The sequence below is a fragment of the Alligator mississippiensis genome, chromosome 2, assembly GCF_030867095.1.
Source record: "Alligator mississippiensis isolate rAllMis1 chromosome 2, rAllMis1, whole genome shotgun sequence".
In the NCBI taxonomy this organism is placed as follows: domain Eukaryota; kingdom Metazoa; phylum Chordata; order Crocodylia; family Alligatoridae; genus Alligator; species Alligator mississippiensis.
Window position 1 is genome coordinate 173,592,780 of NC_081825.1, and position 23,485 is coordinate 173,616,264.

The window sequence follows — 23,485 nt, forward strand, 5'->3', positions numbered from 1 at the left end:
ATACCAAATTATATTCTAAAAATCAAACATTTACTACAACATTCATTAATATGATGTAAAAAAATATTTTTGTCCTGATTTACAAGTGTTTGTGTAGTGTACATAGAGGGGATTTTATAATAGCTTAAAATGAAGACTTATTTTTGTATATTGTGGGGGTGTGTGGATGAGTGAGCATAGGTTTGTGGGCTGTGGGGGAGGGTTTCGGTGTGTGTGTGTGGGGTTTGTGGAAGAATGGATAGGGGTGGGGGGTGTATGTGGGGTGAGGGAGCATGTGGATATGTGTGGGTGGATATGTGAGGTGTGGGTGGGTCTAGGGTTTGTGAGGGGCTGTGCGTTGGGGGAGGGTGGATGGGGAGGGTTATGGCATATGCAGAGGGGGAGGATTTGTCCACACCCTCCTCATGGCAGGCAGAGCCTCACCAGTGCTCCTCCAAGCCCCAGCTCTGCACTTCTGCCACTCCTACCCCCGGGGCACTGGTGTTGCCTCGTGCTGCCGCTTGCTGCCACTTCCCCTCCTGGCTGCCACTGCTGCCCTTCTGCCACTTCCCCATCCCTTGTCCCCACTCGCTGCTCTGGCACCATGTCCCAGCTGCACAATGGAGACCACAGGATGCAATAGGAGCTGGACTGGCACCACACAGGGCCAGCCAAGAATAACAGGGGCCAGCCAGCTTCTGCAGGGTCCTGCAGTCTGGCGCTGCAGCTGGGAACCACATGGTGCCAGAGCAACTGATGTGGGGTGGTGGGGAGTGGTGGCAGCAGCAGGCAAATGGCAGTGGCAGGGGGTGGGGGTGAGTGGGAGTGAGCAGGTGAGTGGGTACATAGTGACTATTGTGCAGGAGTGCGGGGCCTTCTCAGTGTGCTGGGGCCAGCGCCAGTGGGTGGCAGGAGCACAGGGTGTGGGCCAGCAGGGGATCTGTTGAGCCAGGCCGGGTGCCAGCAGGGAGAGGGGCACCCAGCTCAGCTCCTCAGCCCCTGCTGGCCTGGGCCCCATGCTCCTGCTGTCCCGCTCTGGGCCCCGCTGGTACTGGCCCCAGCGCACCAGCACTGGCTGCGCTCCACATGCCCGCTTACTTCCCCTTCCCCACAAATCTTGCTTGCTGCCACTGTCACAGCTTCCCTGCCTGCAGCTGCCACCACTCCTCTCCACCACATGCTGGCTGCTCCGGTACCAAGTGGCTCCTGGCTGCAGTGTTGGGACAGCAGCAGCTGGCTTGGCCAGACCCTGAGGACTGGGGCAATCACCTACAGTCCTCCACTGCCTCCCTTCCCACTTCTTATCTGAATTACCTTTTGGCGCGGGCAGGCAGGAACAGCCCCAGGTACCCAGCCCAGAGCCCTCTGCTTGGCATGAGGCTTCTGGCTGGTGTGGAGGGGGTGGGGCCACTGGGCCTTGCTTCTAGAGCTGCCTGATCCTGCCAGCATCTTTCACAGGCAGCCAGGGGCAGATAAATATTAATTTTCTAAATATTTTAGGGGCCCCATGGGCCAGACAGAATGGCCTGGTGGGCCAGATTCAACTCCATGGGCCATATTTTGCCCGCCCCTTGCTTAAAAGAAGCACCATGCTGAGACACTGGGAAATAGAAATTTTCTTACTAAAGGAAACTGGTCATACAGCAAAAGAAACCCCCAACAAAACAAGAACAGGGTGGTCACAAGCTTTATACATCTTCTGAAGCAATTTATTATGGTCAGGACTGAGACTGAAGACAGAAGTCAATGGGCCATCGTTATAATCTAAAAATGTACTGACAAAGTTCCTTTATTAAATGGGAACCTGGGAAGTTTTCTGGGAGAGAGAGGGAGAATGAAGTGAGGGGAGGGTGGAGGGGAAAACATGACATTTAGTCAGAAAGTGAAGGTTGTGCCGACTATATCACATACTTGTGTCGACAAAGCAAGGTTTCAGAGAGTAAGAAGGGGATTTTTCTGTCCACACCTCTGAGCAACTTGCCTGGATGACATCTCTTTTGTCTTGTTACAGAAATCCACGTCCTGGAATAATGATGGAAAACAATCATACCCCAGTGACCAGTTTCATCCTCTTGGGGTTCACAGAAGATCCATACACACAAACCATCCTCTTCATTGTGTTTCTTGTGATCTACCTGGTAAACGTGGTGGGAAACTTGGGCATGATCTTAATGATCACAACTGACTCCCAGCTTCATACCCCCATGTACAAATTCCTCAGGCATCTCTCATTCTGTGATCTCTGCTACTCTACCACTACTGTGCCCAAGTTGTTGGCAGGATTTGTGTCTCAGAGACAAACCATCCCGTTTTCAGGCTGTGCTGCCCAATTCTTTTTCTTTGCTGTCTTTGTAACTGCTTCAATCTACATCTTGGCTGCCATGGCTTATGACCGTTATGTAGTGATCTGCAACCCATTGCTTTACTCCATGAAGATGTCCAACAGAGTCTGTGCTCAGCTAATAGCTGCATGCTATTCTGCCAGCTGTGTAAATGCCATCATACACACAGGAGCCACGTTTAGTCTCTCATTCTGTAGTTCCAAAGTCAATCATTTCTTCTGTGATATGCCTGCAGTCTTAGCACTCTCCTGCTTTGATACTCACATAAATGAGATTTTACTATATGTATTTGGCAGCTTTGTGGAGATTATTTCTCTTTCCATTATCTTCACTTCCTACCTTCTCATTATGATTGCCATACTGAGGATCCGCTCTGCTCAAGGCAGACGCAAGGCCTTCCTCACTTGTGCTTCACACTTCACTGGAGTCACTTTGCTTTTTGGAACCATCATCTTCATGTACATGAGACCAACTTCCACCTACTCCTTTGACCAGGACAAATGGGCCTCAGTGTTCTACACGATAGTGATCCCTATGCTGAACCCCTTAATCTACAGCTTGAGGAACAAGAATGTTAAGGATGCTTTTAGAAAAATCTTCAGTGGGAAATTGTATTCTGCATGACAGGTCCTAACTGCTTGAAAGACTCATGGACTCACAGAGAGTTGTCATTCACATGGGATCAATTTCTGCATTTAAGAAGGAGAGGAATATCTGGTGTAAGATCTTGAAATATTCTGCTCTAATTCTCATTGACCAATCTAGTGACCTATCCATTGGTCTGTCTCAAACCTATCTAAAAATTGGAGTGCTTGTATTATATTGTATTTTATCATGTTTAAACACAGAGGCTGAGGTTTGAGGGGGTTTTTCTACACCACAAATCTTGTGTCACTAAGGGCCTTGTCACACAGGACATGTAGCACATGTTTTATCTTTTATCTGAGATTATAGTAAGCATTACTGTACTGTATTGAAAATTAGGGTTAGAAATGTTAGTCATATGTTAATCATAGAATCATAGAAAATTAGGGTTAGAAAGGGACCTTAGGAGATCATTTAGTCTAATCCCCTGCTTCCATCAATCACTGGCATCAACCACTTCCAGTGATCTGCTGGCAACACTCCTACCAATGAAGCCCAGTATACTGTTAGCTTTCTTCACAAAAAGGGCACACTGTTGGTTCATATTCAGCTTATTGTCCACTGTAATCCCCACATACTTTTCTTCATAGCTGCTGCTTAGCTAGTCAGTCCCCAGTTTGTACCAGTGCATGGAAATGTTCTGTGCTAGATGCAGGATTTTTCACTTGTCTTTATTGAACCTCATGAGATTTCTTTTGGCTCAGTCCTCCAATTTGTCAAGGTCTGTCTGAATCCTAGCCCTACCCTCCAGTGAATATGCCCCAGCTTGGTGTCATCTGTGAACTTGCTGAGGGTGCACTCAATCCCATCTTCCAGGTTGGAAGAAAATTGGCCCCAGGACCAACCCTGGGGCACTCCACTTGATATCAGCTGTCAGCTAGACATTGAGCAATTGATTACTACTCCTGAGCCCAACTATACAACCAGTTTCCTATTCACCTTACTGTCTATTCATGCAACTGGTACCTCTTTAGCTGACTTGTGAGAATGTTGTAGATTCTATTAAAAGCCTTGCTAAAGTCAAGTCCACAGCTCTCATGGTCCACAACTACCATGTCTACAGCTCTCCCCACATCCACAGAGCCAGTCATCTCATCACAGACGGCAATCAGGTTGATGATACATGGTGTGCCCTTGGTGAATCCATGCTGACTGTATTCCTAATCACCCAGTGCTTAGAAATGGATTCCTTGAGGTCCCACTTTATGATTTTTCCAGAGACTGAAGTGGGGCTGACTGGTCTGCAGTTCCCTGGATCCTCCTTCTCCCCTTTCTTAAAGATGGGCATTATATTTGCCCTTTTCCAAGCATCGGGGACCTTTCCCAATTGCCTTGAGGTTTCAAAAATAATGTCCATTGGCTGTGCAATCACATTAGCCAAGTCCATCAACACCCTTGGGTGAATCCTATCCAGCCCCATGGACTTGTACACATCCAGCTTTTCTAAATAGTCTTTAGCCTGTTCTTTCACCATTGTTGACTGCAGTGCTCACCTCCTCCCCAAACAGTGCTGCCAGGTGCAGTAGTCTGAGAGCTGACCTTGCCTGTGAAGACTGGGGTGAAAAAGGCATTTTCTTTATTATCTATCACAAGGTTGCTTCCCGCATTCAGTAAGGGACCCACACTTTCCCATATCTTCCTCTTGTTCCTAACATACTTTTATTATAGAATCATAGAACATTAGGGTTGGAAGGGACCTCAGGAGTTCTTCTAGTCCAACCTCCTGCTCAGAGTAGGACCATCCCCAATTAGATCATCCCAGGCAAGACTCTGTCTAGCCAGGTCTTAAAAAACTCCAAGGATGAAGATTCCACTACTTCTCTGTTTAACCTGTTTCAGTGTGTACTACCCTCCTAGTAAAAATATTTTTTTCTAATATCTAACCTAAATTTCCCTTGCTGTAACTTGTAGAAACACTTCTTGTTACCATTAATGTCCCTTCCTAGCTGCAACTAAAATTGTGCTTTGGCCTTCCTGATTTCCTCCCTGTATGCCTGAATAATACTCTTATATTCCTCCCTAGTTGCTTGTCCAAGTATCCACTTCTTGTAATCTTCATTATTGTGTTTTAGCTCACTGAAGAGTTACCTGCTAAGCCAAGCTGGTCTTTTGCCATACTTGCTAGTCTTCCTGCACATCAAGATGATTCATTATTGAGTCCTCAGTAACATTTCTTTAAAGTACAGCCAGCTCTCCTGGACTCCTTTCCCCCTTAGACTTTCCTCCCAGGAGATCCTGCCCATCAGTTTCCTGAGTGAGTCAAAGTCTGCTCTTCTGAAGTCCTGGGTCCTTACACTCCTGCTCTACTTTCTTCCTTTCCTCAGGATCCTGAACTCAATCATCTTGTGGTCACTGCTGCCCAAGTTTCCACCCACTACTACATTTCCTACCAATTTTTCCCTGTTTGTGAGCAGCAGGTCAAGAAGAGCATGATCCCTAGTTGGCCTCTCCAACACTTGCACCAGGAAGTTGTTCCCAACGCTCTCCAAAAACTTCCTGGATTGTCTGTGCACTACTTTATTGCCCTGCCAGTAGTTATCAGAGTTATTGAAGTCCCCCATGAGAATCAGGGCCTGTGATCTGGAAACATTCTCTAGCTGTTTGAATAAATAATCATCCACCTAATCCTCTTGATCTGGTGGATTATAGCAGACCGCCACCATGATGTCACCCTTGTTGCTCTCCCCTCTGTTCTGAATCCATAGGCTTTTAGCAGGCCTATCTCCAGTTTCCTATTGGTGCTCTGGGCAATTATACAGCTTGTCTACATAAGGCACAATTCCTCCTCTTCCTCTCCCTGGCCTGCCCTTCATGAAGAGTTTATACTCATCCATGATAGTGATGACAGTGCTTAAGTTATATGAGCTGTCCCACCAAGTTTCTGTTATTCCAATCACATTATATTTCTGTGACTGAGCAAGGACTTCCAAATCTTCCTGGTTACTATGATCAAGGATTTTAGCCTCAGTCTCTGTACCACACTAGGCTCTGGTAACATACTGGGGCATGGCAGGCCCAACCCTAATACCACACTGGAGCTAGCTGAAGACTCCACTACAGTGTAAGGGCAGGGACTGACAATAAATCTTGAATTGGCTCCAGTGGTGAATTGTAGTTGGGACTGACAAACCGATGATTGTTGATCTCAGCCCAGGGAGTGCATTGAAGCTGATTGAAGATCCCAGTGCAGTCCCAGGGCTGAGAATGACAGTCAGCTGATTTTCAGACCTCTTGACCCCTGGGTTTCTGCCTCAAGAGGGATGCTTCCTAGGGTAGCACTGGGGGAGCACAGAGCTCAAGGGAGATACACGGAAAGGGTTGAAATGTCAGCCACATGCTCAGTACTAGTTGTAGGTAGATAGTCCCAGCCCAGAAGGCTGGATCGTCTGCAGGTGGATTCCAGGGTGTGGAGGTAGAATGCAGGACATTGTGCTCCCTAGGGGCATGCTAGGGCAGGGGAAGGAGAGGCATACACCAATACAAAAATGCCCAAACCATTTTAGTTGCAAGCGTCTACAGAGGATGCCAGCACACAAGTAATACACAGGGAGCTACACAGATTCAAACTTCTTGCAGGAGTCCCTCAAAGTGAGGCACATCCAGGCATGTTTTCACTGACAAAACAGGATGAGCAGACAACTAAACCAAAGTGTCTTTCTAATGCATTTTTGGTGTCCATTATTTGATAAACTTTGCATACCCGCCCCATGTTCCTCCCCTCACCCCCAGCAAATTCACATTGATCTCCTCAGGCCCAGACAGAACCTGTACACAAAACATGGGGTATTTTCATGCCCACACATCAGTGTCTGGTCAGGTACCAACAGGGCCTGCACAGGGGAGCTCCCATTGCTTGCTATGAGGGTGGTCAAGGCTGCCCACTTTTGGCCAGGTAATAGTCAATATGGCTGCCAGAGGCAGAGGTGAGTGGGCCAAGGGTGGCACCCATACTCTATGATGAAGGATCTTTTGACCATAAACTTCATCGGAGGTGAGGAATTGTTGAAAGACAAGCGTCTTGACATCTTCCCCCATGTGTGTGACCACTTATGGGAAGCCCTCCAGGAATAGGACAACACAGTGGGGAACGACCACCTCCCACTGAGGTCTATTATAAACATGTAGAATATCCTCAGGAAGTGGATGAGGTCATGCCTGATTGAGGAAAGGCAGTCAGCCATGGGGATCTTCATGTGAAAAGCCATCACTACACTCATGCTGCCCTACACGTATATTTTCGTCTACATCATCTCCATTCTAGAGGCTAATGGGGTTGTAAGCAATTTGTGAGAGGTAGTAAATACAGGAGGGGCCTGAGAGTGGACCCTTTCCTCAGTTTCCCTAAGGGGCACAGGGTGGAGGACCACATGTAGAGGCAAAGCGGACACTAGTCTGCAGCCCTCACGCTCCATCCCCTGCTCCTGATTGACATGTCTGGGGCAGAATTAGAGGGTCAGGTGGCTCAGGGAGGACTCATAAGCCCAGGGCCTGACCCAGAAGGGATAGTCTGGCCATAGGAGCTGCAGGAAGTTGAGCTCATGGGAAAACCCAGTCTGGTCTGCTCACAAAAGAAGGACTCTGCGTTGCAGGGGGCTGGAAGAAACTCTGCACCCTGAAGAGCAACAGATAAGTGTCTCTAGCCTTTATGGTTGTGCTACCACAGGGCAAGATTAACCCTGGGAGGGAACCTTCTGGTTTTTGGAGCTTATGTTTGGTTTGCATTTAAACTTGGAGAATGAGTGAGGCTGTGAGGGCAGGATTGGAGACCATTATGGTGCTGCAGAAGTACCCAAGACAGAGCACCTCCAGGGTCCGAAGGACAGTGGGCTGTGTGGGGGGCAGAAACCCAAACACTTTAAATAGAGGGCTGTTGCAAATCAGGACTGAGTACCTGGCAAAAAAGGATGGAGGAGTGCAAGCCCAAAGCCCATGAGGCATGAGACCAGGGTGCTGAGAGGCCCAGAGCCCACAAAGGGCAAACTCGGACTTGGGAGCTTGGGGTCCTGATTCAGTGGAACTCAGGCAGAAAAACCCAGCTAAAACTTTTAAATTAAAGTGGGCCAAGGCCAGGGGAACCTCAGCCCAGACAAGGACCTACCCCAGAAACTCACTTCTGCCCCACTAGGGGAAGCCTCCTTATGAAATTATAGCATCAGGACATTCCAGGATAGCAGGGTGGTCAAACCCTGAGAGGTCAGAGCAAGTAATGAGGTAGGGTCCAGGTGATGGCCAGGAGGAGAGACCTTTCTGCTCCAGTGCCAAGCACATTGCACCTCTCTATACTCACCCTTCAGATATTTGAAAACTGTTATCAAATCCCCCCTCAATCTTCTCTTCTCCAGGCTAAATAGCCTTAGTCTTTTCAGCCTTTTCTCAGAAGTCTGGTATCCCAGACCTCTGATCGTATTTGTTACTCTGTGCTGAACTCTTTCCAAACTGTCCACATCTGTCTTGAAGCATGGGGCCCAAAACTGGACACAGTACTCCAGGTCAGGCCTCACCAGTGCCGAATAGAGCAGAAGAATCACTTCCCTTGATTTGAGAGTGGCAATTCTGGTAATACAACCCAGTATGATGTTGGCCTGTTTTGCCAACTGTTGGCTCATATTAAGTTGAGCCAGCAAACTGCTGGCTTATATTCAGTTTATGTTCCACCCTAACCCCAAGTCCTTCTATGTGGTACTGCAGGCTAGCCAGTCATTCCTTTGTCTGCATCTATATATATACAGGGTTTAGCCCATCTGTCGGTGTGTCTGTCTGTCCCTAACACTCTTTAAATGTGAATAGCTTGAAAACTGTAAGAGAGAGAACATTTGTGTCTTCAGAGAAATTTCTTTGCTAAACCTTAGCATTTGTTTAGTGACCATGTCAGGATGATCCCAACTTCCAGAATTGGAAAAAAAAGTCAGGGGCCAAGGCTGTTTCTACTGAGCTGCTCCTGGGAGGATGCTGGGAGCTCAGCACAGTGGGGAGGGCAGAGGGAGCGGCCAACTGAGGAAAAGCAGGAGCTGGGCAGAGGCATGAGAGAGTGGGTGAGCAGCAGTGGTCCCATACCGAGCCCTGAGCAGGGAATGAGGTGCCCAGGGTGAGCCCGGCATGGTGGGGAGGGCAAAGGGAGGGACCAGCTGAGGAAAACTGGGAGCCGGGCAGAGGTGCAAGGCAGAGGGCGAGCAGTGGCAGCCAAGTCCCAAGCTCTAAGCAGGGATAGAGGCACCTGGGGGTGGCACGGAGGAAGGCCTGGGGCATGGACAGCTGTTGTGAGGTACAGAGCTTGCCTGCCCTTGCCCTTGTCCACCAAAGAGGCATGCAGATGGCAGCCAGGCGGCAGAATGCGCAGGTCCACTTCCAGCCCACTGGACAAGAGCAAGTTCAGGAAGGGATTGGTATCTTCAAATGTTCAGCCTATTTTATTTAAGTTTTATAAATATTTAATATATTTAACAAATATAAAAAGTAAAATGTTTGTTTTTGTTATTTGAGATTCATCAGTTTGTTCATATGGTTATTCCATCCCAAGTGCAGGACTTGCACTTGTCCTTGTTCAATCTCATCTCATTGATTGAAGACCATTTCTCCAGTCTATCCAGGTCATTCTGGATACTAGCCCTGCCTTCCAGAGTATCCACAATCCCATCCAGTTTGGTGTCATCTGCCACGTGTGCACTTGATCCCATCATCCAGATCATTACTGAAGATGTTGAACAATAGTGAACACAGGACAGACTTTGGGGAACCTCATTTGCTATCTCCTCCAAACTAGATATTGAGTCATGAATGACTACTTATTAAGTATGATGATCCAAGCAGTTGTGTAACCACCTTACAGTACTTTCATTTAGTCTGTGTTTCCTTAGCTTATTAATGAGAATGTTGTGGGAGACAGTGTCAAAAAAACTTGATAAAATCAAGATATATCATGTTCACTGCTCTCCCCTCATTTATAGAGCTTGTCATAGAAGGAAATCAGGTTGTTCAGGCATGAACTTACTTTTGGTGATTCCCTGCTGGCTGTTTCTGATCACCTTGTTCTTCTCTAGGTGCTTCACAATAGCTTCCTTGAGGACCTGCTTCACACAGCACCTTCTCACACATAATCCAATGTCAGATGGTCTAAAGCCAGAAGAAATGTTCAGTCTTTGGGGAGAGATTTCATAGGGTAAGAAGCACCTACAGTCTTACCATCACCTTTCCATCTTGATACAGAGCTTTAAAAATACTGGAAAAATGGCAGAGGTCAGTCATACCATAGTGACTGAATTCATCCTCTTGGGGTTCACAAAAGATCCACACACACAAGCCATCCTTTTTTGTGGTGTTCCTGGTGCTGAATGTGGTGGGGAACCTAAACATGATCTTCATGATTACAGCTGACGACCAACTCTACACCCCCATATATTCCTTCCTCAGGGGCCTGGTGTTCTGTGACCTCTGCTATTCTTCTGTTATTGCCCTCAAAATGCTGGCAGGCTTTGTATCTGAGAAGCAAACATCTCCTTTGAAGGCTGTATTTTCCTTTTCCCCCCTTTACTGTCTTTGCAAATGCAGTAATATACATCCTGACTGCCATGACTTATGACTGATAGGTGGCAATCTGCAGCCCATCATGTCTGGAAGGGTTTGTATCCAGCTGATAGTTGCATCCTATTCTGCCAGTACTGTGAATGCTGTGATACACAGAAGTTCTACATTCAGCATCCTTTTAACTGCAATATCATCAATCATTTTTTTCTGTGATGCCCCCCCTCTCCTGGCACTCTCCAGCTCAAATACCTACATCCATGAGATTGTGCTCTTCACTTGTGCTGGCTTTGTGGAGATGAGCTCTCTCCACATCATCCTCACTTCCTACATCTTTATCCTGATCACCATTCTAGGGATGTGGTCTGCTGAAGGCAGGTACAAAGCCTTCCTCCCTTGTGCATCACATCTCACTGGGATTACTTTATAGGATAGTTATTGTACATACCTGAGGCCAACTTTAGCCTACTATTTTGACCAGGACAAAGGGACTTCTGTGGTACATGACTGTTACCACATTCTGAGGAATAATTATGTTTAAAATGCTTTTAAAACATTATCAGCAGGACTATGTTCCTTATATATGCTGTTAATGCAGTCAGTGGCAGAGATTCATTAACAAACAGGCATAATATCACTGATCCCACTAAAATCAATGTAGAGACTCCTGTTGACTTCACTTTGGATCAGGCATAGAAGGAAAAATGTGATAGCAGTATAAACAGAAAAGTGACAAAAACTCACTAGTAATGAAATCTCAGAAATGTTGACCTTACTGAGCTGTATTTAACTACCTACCCAGAGACCTTAGGATTTTGAGCTGGTGATCGCCACTATAACAAGAAAGCAACTGTAAAAAAAAGGGCACTTAATTATTTTAATTGAGAGTTTGGCAAGACAGAATTCAAGAGCTGGGTAACTTTTTTTTGGTGGAAATTAGTCAGGAAGTACAGATGCAGTGGATTTTACATGTTCCATGGGATATGTTGATCCTATTCAAATTTTCTTCTTATATTTCCAAGCAGCCCTACGGCCACTGGGTAATCTTCATAGTTTATCCACTACCTCATAAGTCTTGTCACTAGAACTGCCAACTTACCCTGATTACTCAGCTAAGACCAAGCAGCTGACCTATTCCCCTTAGCATGGGTTAGTTTGCAAGTGGATAACTCTCATCTATCTGCATGGCATGATGCCAGTTTACCCAGCTCCTGGGTTCCATGTGTTGGCAGGGTCCCCATCTGTCTCACCTGTCTATACCAGGAATGACAAGTTTCACCTGTGTGCATCTTGATGATAGAGGACAAACAGCTGGGATGCTGAGAAGTGAATCAGGTGGACAATGTTCCAGACATGCCATGGTCAGCTGGGAAGCCTAGGAAATAGGGAGGGCATAGCTTAGGAAAAAGGACATCATGGCTGCCTCCAGGTGTATAGACAGGGAAGTGGACAGACTAGATCACTGTGGAGCAGGGCATCCCAGCAGCCCCCTAACAGAGAGAGTGGCTATAAGTATTCATAGGTTCATAGGTGCTAGGGTTGGAAGGGACCTCAATGGATCATCAAGCCTGATGCCCTGGCTGTGGCAGGAAAAAGTGCTGGGGTCAGGATGCTGGGTACTGAGCAAGTAGCCTTGCTTGGGTCCAGGACCCCAGGGAGCTGAAGAGCCTGAGAAGGGTGGGACTAGAGCCCAAGAAGGTGAGAAACCAGGGCCAGGGGTGCATTGCCCAGGAGGGGTGAGACAGGTCGTGGTCCCAGAAGTCAAGGTCTGGGGCAATGAATCTTGGCTGAGGGAAGCATAACCAGAAAATAGGGGCTGAAGCTGGAAAGACTGAAGCCCCACCAAATGGGCCAGGTGTTGTGGTGGGGCCAGGAGGCTGCTCCAAAATGACCTTCTATGAGGCATGGGCATTGCTATGGGGAAATACATCAGCCACAAATGCAGCCTATAAGGTAGCTGGTGCCTCAAGGCACTGACAGGACTGAGAGGGCCACCATTTAGTGCCCTAGGGGGAAAAACAGAGACTTCAGAGACATTTGCCCTCAGCTTTGTGGGGAGCCTTTCAGGCTAGCCCTGTAGGATAGACTGAGTATGCAGGGCAGCATGGGGTATGATCCCAGTATGTGGGGTTAGGTGGAGGTGGTACATGGCCCTGGAGCCCTGCTTCTGGTGTATGAGGCTGGGCTGAGGCAGTGTGGGTCCCTGGAGCCCAATCCAGGCATGCAGGGGAGGCACAGGACCTGACCCTGGGAAAGGGTCCCATCCAGTAGGCAAACTGGTCCTGTATCATTCATCTAGCCAGCAGGGCCAAAATCTTGAACACCTCTGTTCTAGAGAAATGTGAATTCTCTGCTATTTGATAAATATAATACTTTTTCCCTTTTTTTATTAGTTGGGTCTGTCCTAAATTTCCTTGTGTTTTTGTATTCTTAAGTAATGCTTTGGAGCCTAGAACTCAATGCACACTTAGTAAATTTGCAGATGACACCAAGTTGGGTAGAGTTGCAGACAAACTAGAGGATGGGATTAGAATTAAAAATAACTTTTATGAATTGGAAAAATGGTCTGAAATAAATCACATGAAATTCAGTAAGGAAAAGTGTCAAGTTTTGAGCTTAGGCTAGAACAACAAGATGCACAAGTACAAACCGGGGAACAATGAGTAGGCTTCAGTATCGCAGGAAAGGACCTGAGGGTTACAGTGGGCTGCAACCTGAATATGGATGGAGAACCCCCCCCAACCCTTTTCTCTGGAGCACACTTTCAGCTCCTGGTTGAGTTTCACTGTCTTAGGGGTTGTTTTATATGGGATACAGAAAGGTTGTCACACCAAACACAGATAACATCAGTAGGGCTACCTCTCTGTCTCTTAATCTTTATCATTTCATTTGGGCTGGCAGAGCTATGGTGACAGAAACCTCAATATGGGAGACAGCATATTCCCACAGAAGTATTTTTCTTCCAGCCTAGTTATGCCACTCCTCCCCCCCACCAAAAAAAACCCCAACCAACACACAGCCTAAACCAAGACAGAAGGAGCCTTCACACCATGGGTTTTGCTGGCAGATCTGCCTCAATAGGTTGTGTAATTCTATCACACTCTTTGCTGACACAGCTATGCTGGCAAAACTTTGTAGAGTAACTAAGCCTCAGTGTTGCCAGTGATCATTTTTTATTGAATACATTATTTTTTCCATCTATTTTTAAAGCCTCAGCAGATGGAACTGGGATGGCCAGGGGATACTACCATACAATTTATTATAAAAACAAACAAACAAAAAAGATTAGGTTTCAATCTCTCATAATGGCAGGAAGAAGAACAAGGAAGTGCCATCCTTTCAGGCTGAAAATGCAGGAGGAAAATACAATGAAACCAATATGCACTATTAATAATAAAAGTTCCATGATTTTTTTAAAGCAAATCTCATCATTTTTGATCTTTTGGAGTGGTAAAACTGCTGGCTGCTCTACATTAGTGGCCAAAGGCAGACATCATGATCTTGTTTGTCAGGAAGGAAATGTCCACGAGATGGCAGAATCTCTTTACAAATGAAGTTTACATGGCAATGTGCCTATTACAACATAGCAGCCACTCAGCTATAGTTCTTTGTTTCTCAGGTACTTACATGTGTAACCCTTCTGCCAGGCATGGGGCAGCAGTAATAAGGGCTGAGGTCAATTTAAGGGTTTTACACAAATTTCCTATTTTGGATCAAGCTTCCCACCCAGAAACCTAGACAAATAAATTCTGCCTGGGTGTTCCAGTGTGATCAAACCTCTTAGAAGCACTATTGGAGAATAATAGGATTTATTGAATGGGCAAGGAAAATGGGACAACAGACAGGAAACCCCTAATAGCCAGTAGCCCACCACAACCAACTATTAACAGTTCATCACAGTAAATATGTTCAGGGCTCCCTTTTAGTTTCACACAAGATAAACTTGGTAGCCTGTAGAGCCAGTGCAGCTGCTAGCCCAAACTTTCCCTTTGCCTCACTCACATTGGGGAGGGCTGGTTTGGTACACTGTTTCTCCTCAATGTCACTGGAGGCAGTGCTCATCTGCTGCTATGATTGCTCTTCATTGCCACTGTGGGGTGCTGCTCTGACTGGGAGGTTGCTGCTCTGCAACCACACACCACCTGGGAGTGCAACCCCACCATTGTGCATCACCACCAGGAGGCACTTCCCTGATGCTGCACACCACAGACCTCAAGCAAACTCAGAGGCTGTGTTAAAATGCCTAGTCAGCATCTTCCCAGGCTTGTCTTCAGGTTTATTCTTGCCTTTGCTCTATTATCTGCCTGTCAATTTGATAATTATGGTCACTGAGGTGGGCAGGCAGCCCTCCCCACACCTTGCTTCAGGTAATCCTGAGGTGTAACCTGAGCTAGATGCATTCCTAAGGGAGGGGGAAACCTGCTCCCTTCGTCTCGAGTTCCCTGCCACTGAAAGTCATGTGACTAGCTTCCTCACCGGGAAAGGTGATATCATTTGAAAGCACCAGGCTTCAGCCAGTGGGGCTGCTCCTGGTGGGACCTTAGTGGTGAGGTCACAATAGGGGATAAAAGGGGTCCTCATGAAGAAGGAGGGGCAGAGCCATCTTGGAGAGCTTCCATGCTGGAAACCAGGGAGAGAACTTCCATGCTGGATGCCCCAGCACATCCTGTAGGGCCTCACACACCTCGAGGATGGCCTCCCTGGTGGTGGCCTTGCCCACGCCAAACAGGTGTCCAACATATTGGAGGCTGGCAGGCATGGTCAGCTTGAGCATGGCGAGAGCCAAGTGGGTGTCCGTGGGGAGGGTCGAGCACATGCCGGTGTTCTGCCACCCAGGTGCGGCCAGAGCTGCTGGAGCAAGTCCCAAAAGGTGGCTCAGCCCGGGTCATGTGGAAGCCATCCAGCCACTGCTCATCATCCCAGGTGTGCTGGATGACGTGCCACCACCAGTCCTCTCATTCAGAAACAGGACTGCAAAATCTCATGGACTTAAAAAAGTTAAGTTGACTTAACTGTCAAAAACTTAGTACATGTGTGCATATGCAACCATAGAGCTTATCATAGTGTAGGTATTATTTGGGTTAAATTTACCCAGGTGTATCACTTTACATGTATTTACACTGAATTTCATATGCCAAGTATTTGCCCATTCACTCAATTGGGCAAGATCTTTCTGTAGTTTCTTGGTCTTTACCACTTTGAATAATTTTGTCTCATCCATAAATTTTACCACCTTGTGGTCCAAATATTCACTCCCTTTTCCAGATCATACATGAGTATGTTAAACAGCACTTAGCCAACCACAGACCTTTGGGGGACCCTGTTGTTTACTTCTTTCCATACTGAAAACTGACCATTTAAAATCACTCTTTTACTCCTTTCCTTAAAAAAATTTCTAATCCACAAGTGGATGTTCCCTGTTATCCCATGACTACCTAATTTAGCTCAGAGTTTCTGATAAGGGACCTTGTTAAAGGCATTTTTGGAAGTAAAAATATACTACGTCAACGACCATCCTGATCCACCTGCTTGTTGACACCCTCAAAGTACTTTAGTAGGTTGGTGAAGCATGATTTCCCTTTGACAAAGCTGTATTGATTCCTCCACAGCAAGACATGTTCATCCAGTGATGAACTGACTTGTCCCTAGAGAGGAGTGGATCTGGTGACAGAATTTCCCTAACATCTTTCACAGTGAAGACAGATGGAAAGAATGCATTTCGTTTCTCAGAAATGGCCCTATTCTGTTTTAGCACCTCTTTTACACCCTGATCATCCAAAGGCTCAACTGACTCCCTAGCAGGTCTTGGTCTTCTAGATATATTTAAGAATTTTTGATTGTCACCTTTTGCCTTACAAGCAAGCTTCTCCTCAAATTCTTTATTAGCTTGTCTTATTACAGTTTTACATTTGATTTGCCAGAATTTATGCTCTTTTTTATTTTCCTCATTAGGATTTGACTTCCACTTTTTGAAAGAACCATTTTTTTTTCTGCTTATTGCCTCTGCAAATTTGCCCTTAAGCCATTGTCTGCTTTTCTTTTCTTTTTTTATTGTGGAGGGGTCTATTTCCCTTTATTTATTTATTTATTTATTTTCAGTATGCATTTGCTATGTACCTCCAGCATGATGTTCTTAAGTAGTTCCCATGCTGCTTGCAACTTCTTCACTTCCTTAGGAGCCCCATCTTAACTTCTAACTAGCTTCTGCATTTTGCTATAGTGTCCCTTTTTAATGTTAAAGGCTACCATGGTAGATTTTTGTTTCATCTCCCCTTCAATATGGATGTCAAAACCAATTGCGTTGTGGTCACTATTCCACAGTGGAATAGTAACACTTACCCTTTACACCAAATCCTGTGAGCTGCTTAGCCTAGGTCAAGAATGCCTTTTCTCTGTAGGTTTCAGGACTAATTGCTCCAGGAGATAGTCTATAACAGGGTGAGCAAAATGCAGCCTGTGAGCCAGATGTGGCCTACCAGGACATTTTATCCGGCCCACAGGGCCCCTAAAAAATTTAGAAAATTAACATTTATCTGCTCTGGGATGCCTGTCATGCAGCCCTTGATGGCTTGCCAAAACTCAGTAAGCAGCCCTCTGCCTAAAATTATTGCCCGCCCCTGGTCTAAAATGTCAAGAAATTCAGTTACTGCATCCCAGCCAGTTTATTTGTGGATAGTTGAAGTCCCCCCATTATTACTGTTTTCTGCTGTTGCAGCCTATCTCATTTCCCTTAGCATTTATAGTTCCCTGCTGCCATCCTGGTCTGGGGGGTCAATAGTATATCCCCAGGTGTAGTTTTTTTCCCCGCATTGATACCTGGAATTTCTATCCACAGAGATTCTATGGGACCTCTTTTATTAGTTGAGAAACCTTCCCTATTTATTTTGATGCAGTTTTTGATATAGAGTGTCACCCTCTCATATGACCTACTCTATCATTCCTGTATAGTATGTATCCTGATTTACAGAATTGCCTTGGCTTTCTTCATTCCACCTTGTTTCACAGATACCTGTTACATCAATATAATTATTTACTGCTAAGCATTCAAGTTCCCCCACTTTTGATCTTAGACTTCTAGGATTAGTATAAAAGCAGGCATTCTTTTTATTGTTGCCTGGTTGGCTACTTCAGTTTGACTTTTTAATAATTAAAAGTATTTGCTTGTGCTTGTCTTCTCCCTGTTTCTTATCCCATTTTTTATGGTTTCACCCTTATAGAGTATCAGTCCAGACTGTGCTGTTCCATACCTGTTGATTTTCTCCACGTTTTTAGTTTTAAGACTGCTCTACAACCCTTTCAGTGTTATATACCAGCAGTTTGGTACCATTTTGGCTGAACTGGAGACCATTCCTCCTTACATGCTCCCCCTGTTTCAAAAGGCCCAACTCCTAATACATCTAAACACTTCCTCCCTACACCATCATTTCAGCCATGCATTGAGACTCTGGAGCTCTGCCAGTTTACCTGGCCCTGCATGTGGCACTGGAAGTGTTTCAGATAATGCTGCCATGGAGGTCCTGGTCTTCAACTTTCTGCCAAGCAGCCTAAGTTTAGCTTCCAGGATGTCTCTGCTACCCCTATCAACAACATTGGTATCTACATGGACCACAATCACTGGCTCCTCCTCAGCCCTCCCCAGCATCCTATGTATACATCTTATGAGGTCCACTACTTTTGCACCCAGCAGACAAGTAATCATGTGGTCTTCTTGGACATCACAAACCCCGCTAGCTATGTGCCAAATAATCAAATCACCTATTACCACCACCTGCAGGATTCCTTCCCTTGGAGGAGTATTTTCGGTGCAAGAAGACACTGTCACATCAGCTGGAATGTGAGTCCAATCTAAGGGATAGTTTCCTTCCTTCCCAGCTTGATGCCCTCCATCCCTGAGGCACTCATCCTCCTCAGCAGCGTGGGAGCTGCTATAATGGAGGTGGGACTGCTCTACAATGTCCCTGAAAGTCTCATCTATAAATGTCTCTACCTCCCTTAGCTGTTCCAGTTCTGCCACCCTAGCCCTGAGAGAACATGATTGTTCTCTCATAGCCAGGAGTTCTTTACATCAGGCACACACACATAAAACCTGCCCCATGGTCAAGCAATTGTATTTGCTCTATTTGGTACAATAAACTGGGCAGCCCACACCCTGCTGCTGGACTTTTACCTGTATTTTTAAGGTGTTAAAACTTAGTTTCCTCTTTTAAGAAGGTTTTGATTTATGGGTTCCCTTAGACTTGTATGTTATGTTATAGACTATTTAAACTAGTATGTTATGTTATGTTATGTTATGTTATGTTATGTTATGTTATGTTATGTTATGTTATGTTGGATAGGGTTTGGACCTTAAGTGCACCATTATGTTTCTGTTGCATTATGTAAATAATGTTCAGCACTAAGCTCATATACCTGACAAGCATGGGAATTCTTTGGGGAGCTGGTACCCAAGAAGAAGAGAGATCAGACTGCAACCAAAACCTCCTTGCTGGCCCCCTTTCAGGCTGTGAGCTGCAGCCTCATGATTTACTGATAACAGAGTCATTGTTATGTTCTTCAAATAAAGGTTCAATTATACCTGGTCCTCAATAACTTTTCTTTGATTCCCTGATCCTTTCACTCCCTCTAACAGAGAACACAAAGGGGGTAGTAACACTGTTATCTAGATGGAATATAAGTGTCTAAACCCCACCTTAGGTTTATTTGGGATTCAAACACTCAGCATCCTTGCATATGAGGCATTCTTACACTGTAAACTCACTGTGACAGGTAGTAAGTTGCACTGTTCCATACAGGTAACTAGAAGTAGTGTAGTTGCACTCTCCTGTGCTGTGGGCAAGATAATTAGCACCACTGGCAGTTACTGCCAACTAGCTGACCCACAGTATGCTGTGAACACTTCTAGATCAGTAGCCAGGCATTGTAGAAATATATAATCTGGTTCAGGGCATGAATGCATGATGCATGGCACAGTAAGCTTGTATAGATGTGGCTTAGATTCCCTAGAGAGACCTGATCTGGCTGGTATTCATAGATAGTGCCTAACACACCCTGACAGCACTGATTTCAGCACAAACAGACACTCTCACTTAAAAGCACAGCTGGTGGTGATACTACTGCTGCTGTCTACCTGTTGTTTAAGAGACCTAGTGGTTAGAGTACTTGTCCTTGAAGTGGAAGACCAGCCAAGAGACCTATCTCAATCAGGAGCGTTGATGTAATTTATGTTAGATGGATATTGGTTAAAATTTAAATAGCCTTGGACAGCAGGGACTAGAACAGAGGCAGGCAAAATACGACCCACAGGCTGGATCTGGGCTACCAGGCCATTCTATCTGGCCCACAGGGCCCCTAAAAAAATTAGTAAATTAATATTTATTTGCTCCTGGCTACCTGTCATAGCTAATAGGAGCCAGGGGCAGTAGGACCAAGGGGGAGCCCTCAGCAGGACTGAGCAGCCCAGCCCTGCCCTACCCCCAGCTATTTCACTCCCTTCCTGCCCCAGTTCTGCTCTAGCAGCACATGGCTCCTGGCTGCATCACTGGATTGGGGAGCATGGGGCTGCACCAGTATGTGTGAGTGTGTGTGCGGGCAGGGGAAGAGTGTATGTATTGGCAGGGACAGTGTGTGTGTAGGCAGGGACAGAGTGTGTGTGTATGTGCAGGCAGGGACAGTGTGTGGATGTGTTCATAGGGTGACTCCCACATGCACACCCCACCAAACACATGCACCCACACTCCCCCTTGCACTGCCATACATGTAGACCCCCACACCCCCTCACATGCCCCAGCCACCCTCCCCCAACACATAAGGCTCCACAAACCCCATACACACTCACACCCCACATACCCACATGCCCACAGCCCCCCACAAACCTATACACCCCCCCACAATATACAAGAGTAAGACTTCATTTTAAGCTATTGTGTGATCACCTGTGTATGCTACACAAACACATGTAAATCAGGACGAACATATATTTTGAAATCTTATGAATGAATGGTGTAGATGTTTGCTTTTTAGAATAGATTTACATTAGAATAGATTCACATTAGAATAGATTTACAATAAATTCACTGTAGCCACTTAGTAGCTGCAGTTTCGAATGCCATAATTGCTTTATGGCTTTAGAGTAGTACTTGGCTGCTTGTGTGTGTGATAGTACCTGGAAAATACACTTTTTCTTGTACAAAAAACTTTGACTTGAAGCTAAAGAAATGAAACCCCCCAAATCTGTGTGTGGGTAGGGAGGGGTATTTATTTTGACAACCAAAGGCCCCCCCAAATCAGCCAAAAGCTGTCCATCTCCCCCACCCCCTGAAGAAACCTGCAATGGTCAAAATTTGCCCAGGAAGATAGATACTTTAATTTCACTTTAATTGAAAATGTCTTCTTTTTCCCATTGAAAAGTGTTTCAACAGAAAATGTCCAATCATCCATAATGCGTAAGGCACATTTGATTTCAGTGATATTTATCAGAGTGATATTACAAGGGAAAGGGGATCCATACACATTGTACAGAACATGTAAGCACTCAAACATACACCCACACACTGGGCCACATCTTTAGCCCCCAGCAGAATGTAGAGGAAAAGGGTTTTCTCACTTTGCTTCATAACTTGGGTTTGTTGACAGACCTGGTCGGGGGGCTATGTTATCTTTCCAGAGATGTGAGTTGGAACCCCCTACAAAACTTTAGCAGAAGGTCTCTCCCAGTCAACAGAGATGTAATTGTGTACTTGCTCCTGTGGACCAGAGGGAGAAAGCATAGCTGGGTGTGATGTCAGCTATATCACCTCCAAAGAGGTGCTTAGCTCATTTGGGAGATGTCTGACTTGCTAAATTAGTGTCTCTAATACAGTGCTTTGTTTTGGTAAGAAGTTTGAGGAAAATAACCTTGAGAAATAGTGCTACAGTGTAGCAAGATGTCAGTATTTTTGCTCAGACCAATAATTGCCAAAAGAGAACAGTTACATGTCCCTCCCCAAGTGTTCACAGATGAGAATGAAAATGTCTACAACATGCTCACAACATAACCATACAAGCATATGCACAAACATGTGGAATTCATACACATTCTTCCCAAAGGGTTTATATTTTACTCTCCCCCAAAAGGCCAACATCAAATTTGACATTATGCCTCCTATAATACATTTGATTTGAGCGAGCATTAAACTGCAAGCAGACTAAGAATTGCATTGACTAGGAGAGTACATGACTTTACATGGTAGGGCAATGTAAACTCCTCTGCTGCTGTTACTGCTATTTGCTATTCCTGTTATGCAGCCACTTCCATGGGGACATTTTATTGGGATAATACTTTCCTGTTAATAAGTTTTCTGAATGCTGCTTTAACATCCTTGTTCCTCAAGCTGTAGATTAGGGGGTTCAGCATGGGAATCACCACAGTATAGAACACTGAGGCCCATTTGTCTTGGTCCAGGGAGTAGCTGGATGTTGGTCTCAGATACATAAACATAACTGTCCCATAGAAAAGCGTCACTCCTATCAGGTGGGAGGCACAGGTGGAGAAGGCTTTTTTCCTCCCTTCGGCAGAGCAGATTCTCAAGATGGAGTCAAAGATGAACAAGTAGGAAATAAGGATGATGAGGATGGTGCTGAATTCAATGAAGCCACAGAGACTGAAGAGCAGGATCTCACTAACATAGGTGTCAGAGCAGGAGAGAGCCAGGAGGGGCGGGATCTCACAGAAGAAATGGTTGATGATATTAGAACCACAGTAGTTCAAGCTGAATGTGAGGCTAGTGTGGGCCACCAAGCTGACTAGGCCAGCCAGGTAGGAGCCAGCAACAAGCACCCCACAGACCCGTTTTGACATGAGTGTGGTATAGTGGAGGGGGCGGCAGATGGCCACATAACGATCATAGGCCATGGAAGCCAGGAAATAGCACTCAGCATCTACAAAGCCCACAAAAAATGCAAACTGTGTGGCACAGCCAGCAAAGGAGATGACCTTGCGCTGGTGTAGGAAGTCAGACAGCATCCGGGGGGCAATGGCAGTCGAGTAGCCTAGGTCCACCAGGGAAAGGTGGCTGAGGAAGAAATACATGGGTGTGTGGAGCTGTGAGTCAAAGATGATCAGGAAGATCATGCCCAGGTTCCCCAACAGGTTTATCAGGTAGATCACCAGGAAGACCACAAAAAGAACCAGCTGCAGCTGTGGATCATCTGTAAAGCCCAGGAAAACAAACTCTGACACTGACGTATGGTTTCCTTTGGCCATCCTCCTCTCCTGCCTGGTGAAGTAGAAGGTAAGCTGTGCAGCTTGAATAACAGGAATGCAAAGCAGGAATCTCCACACTGTGGGACACTACTTGGAGCTGCTGGCAGGACAAGAGGAATCTTTGCTTTGAGAAGGCTCACTGAAGCACAACAGCCAAACAGACAGTGTTCAGTTCCTTACCAGTGACTTGTGCTTCTTCTCTGAACCTCACTGACATGCCCCTTTGCAAAAAGATGTCCAGGAAAAGTAAAGTGTTTCAGGAACAGTTCCTCTCTCAGTAAAAGGTAACACAGAGGTTTGTTCCTTCAGCTGAATATGGGGACTTTGGTCCTAGGTAAGGAAGGTAAAAAAACCTTGGCAGTGAAACTGTCTAGTGAGTCATCAAAGCCAAAAACCAAAGATGCCTGACAGTGAAGCTAAAGGAGTAGCTTTAAATGGCTGATATCCATTGTAGGCTGTTTGTTACCCTTCATGTGGTCAAACCACTAAAGAAAGGTAGTCTCTTTCACACATACATATGCACATAATATTTATGTAGAAATTAAGAGATTAGCTGTTTTTGTAGGTATAAAAAACTACATTACTGAATACTCTGAAAATAAGCATTTCAGATTTATAAATAAATAACCTAAATAACCTAACCCCCTAAAAAATATTTCAGACTTTGGTGGCACTTTGCATATTTACACATTAGAAAATATGTTTTTTCACCACTTCTCTGTTGGAAATTGATGATTAGGCAACACTTACTCTGGCTTCA

The 23,485-nt window shown here is 45.6% G+C and overlaps 2 protein-coding genes across 2 annotated transcripts; one reads left to right on the top strand and one right to left on the bottom strand.

Annotated features, from left to right (window-relative positions):
* The first annotated feature begins 2,009 nt into the window (after positions 1-2,009).
* LOC102571166 (olfactory receptor 5AR1-like) lies at positions 2,010-2,945 on the top strand. Its single transcript, XM_006263044.1, has one exon. The coding sequence runs from the start codon at positions 2,010-2,012 to the stop codon at positions 2,943-2,945; it is 936 nt and encodes a 311-aa protein (XP_006263106.1).
* An 18,787-nt stretch (positions 2,946-21,732) lies between these two features.
* Positions 21,733-22,737, bottom strand: LOC102570702 (olfactory receptor 5AR1). Its single transcript, XM_006263043.3, has one exon. The coding sequence runs from the start codon at positions 22,723-22,725 to the stop codon at positions 21,787-21,789; it is 939 nt and encodes a 312-aa protein (XP_006263105.1). The 5' UTR covers positions 22,726-22,737; the 3' UTR covers positions 21,733-21,786.
* Between the last annotated feature and the right edge of the window lie 748 nt (positions 22,738-23,485).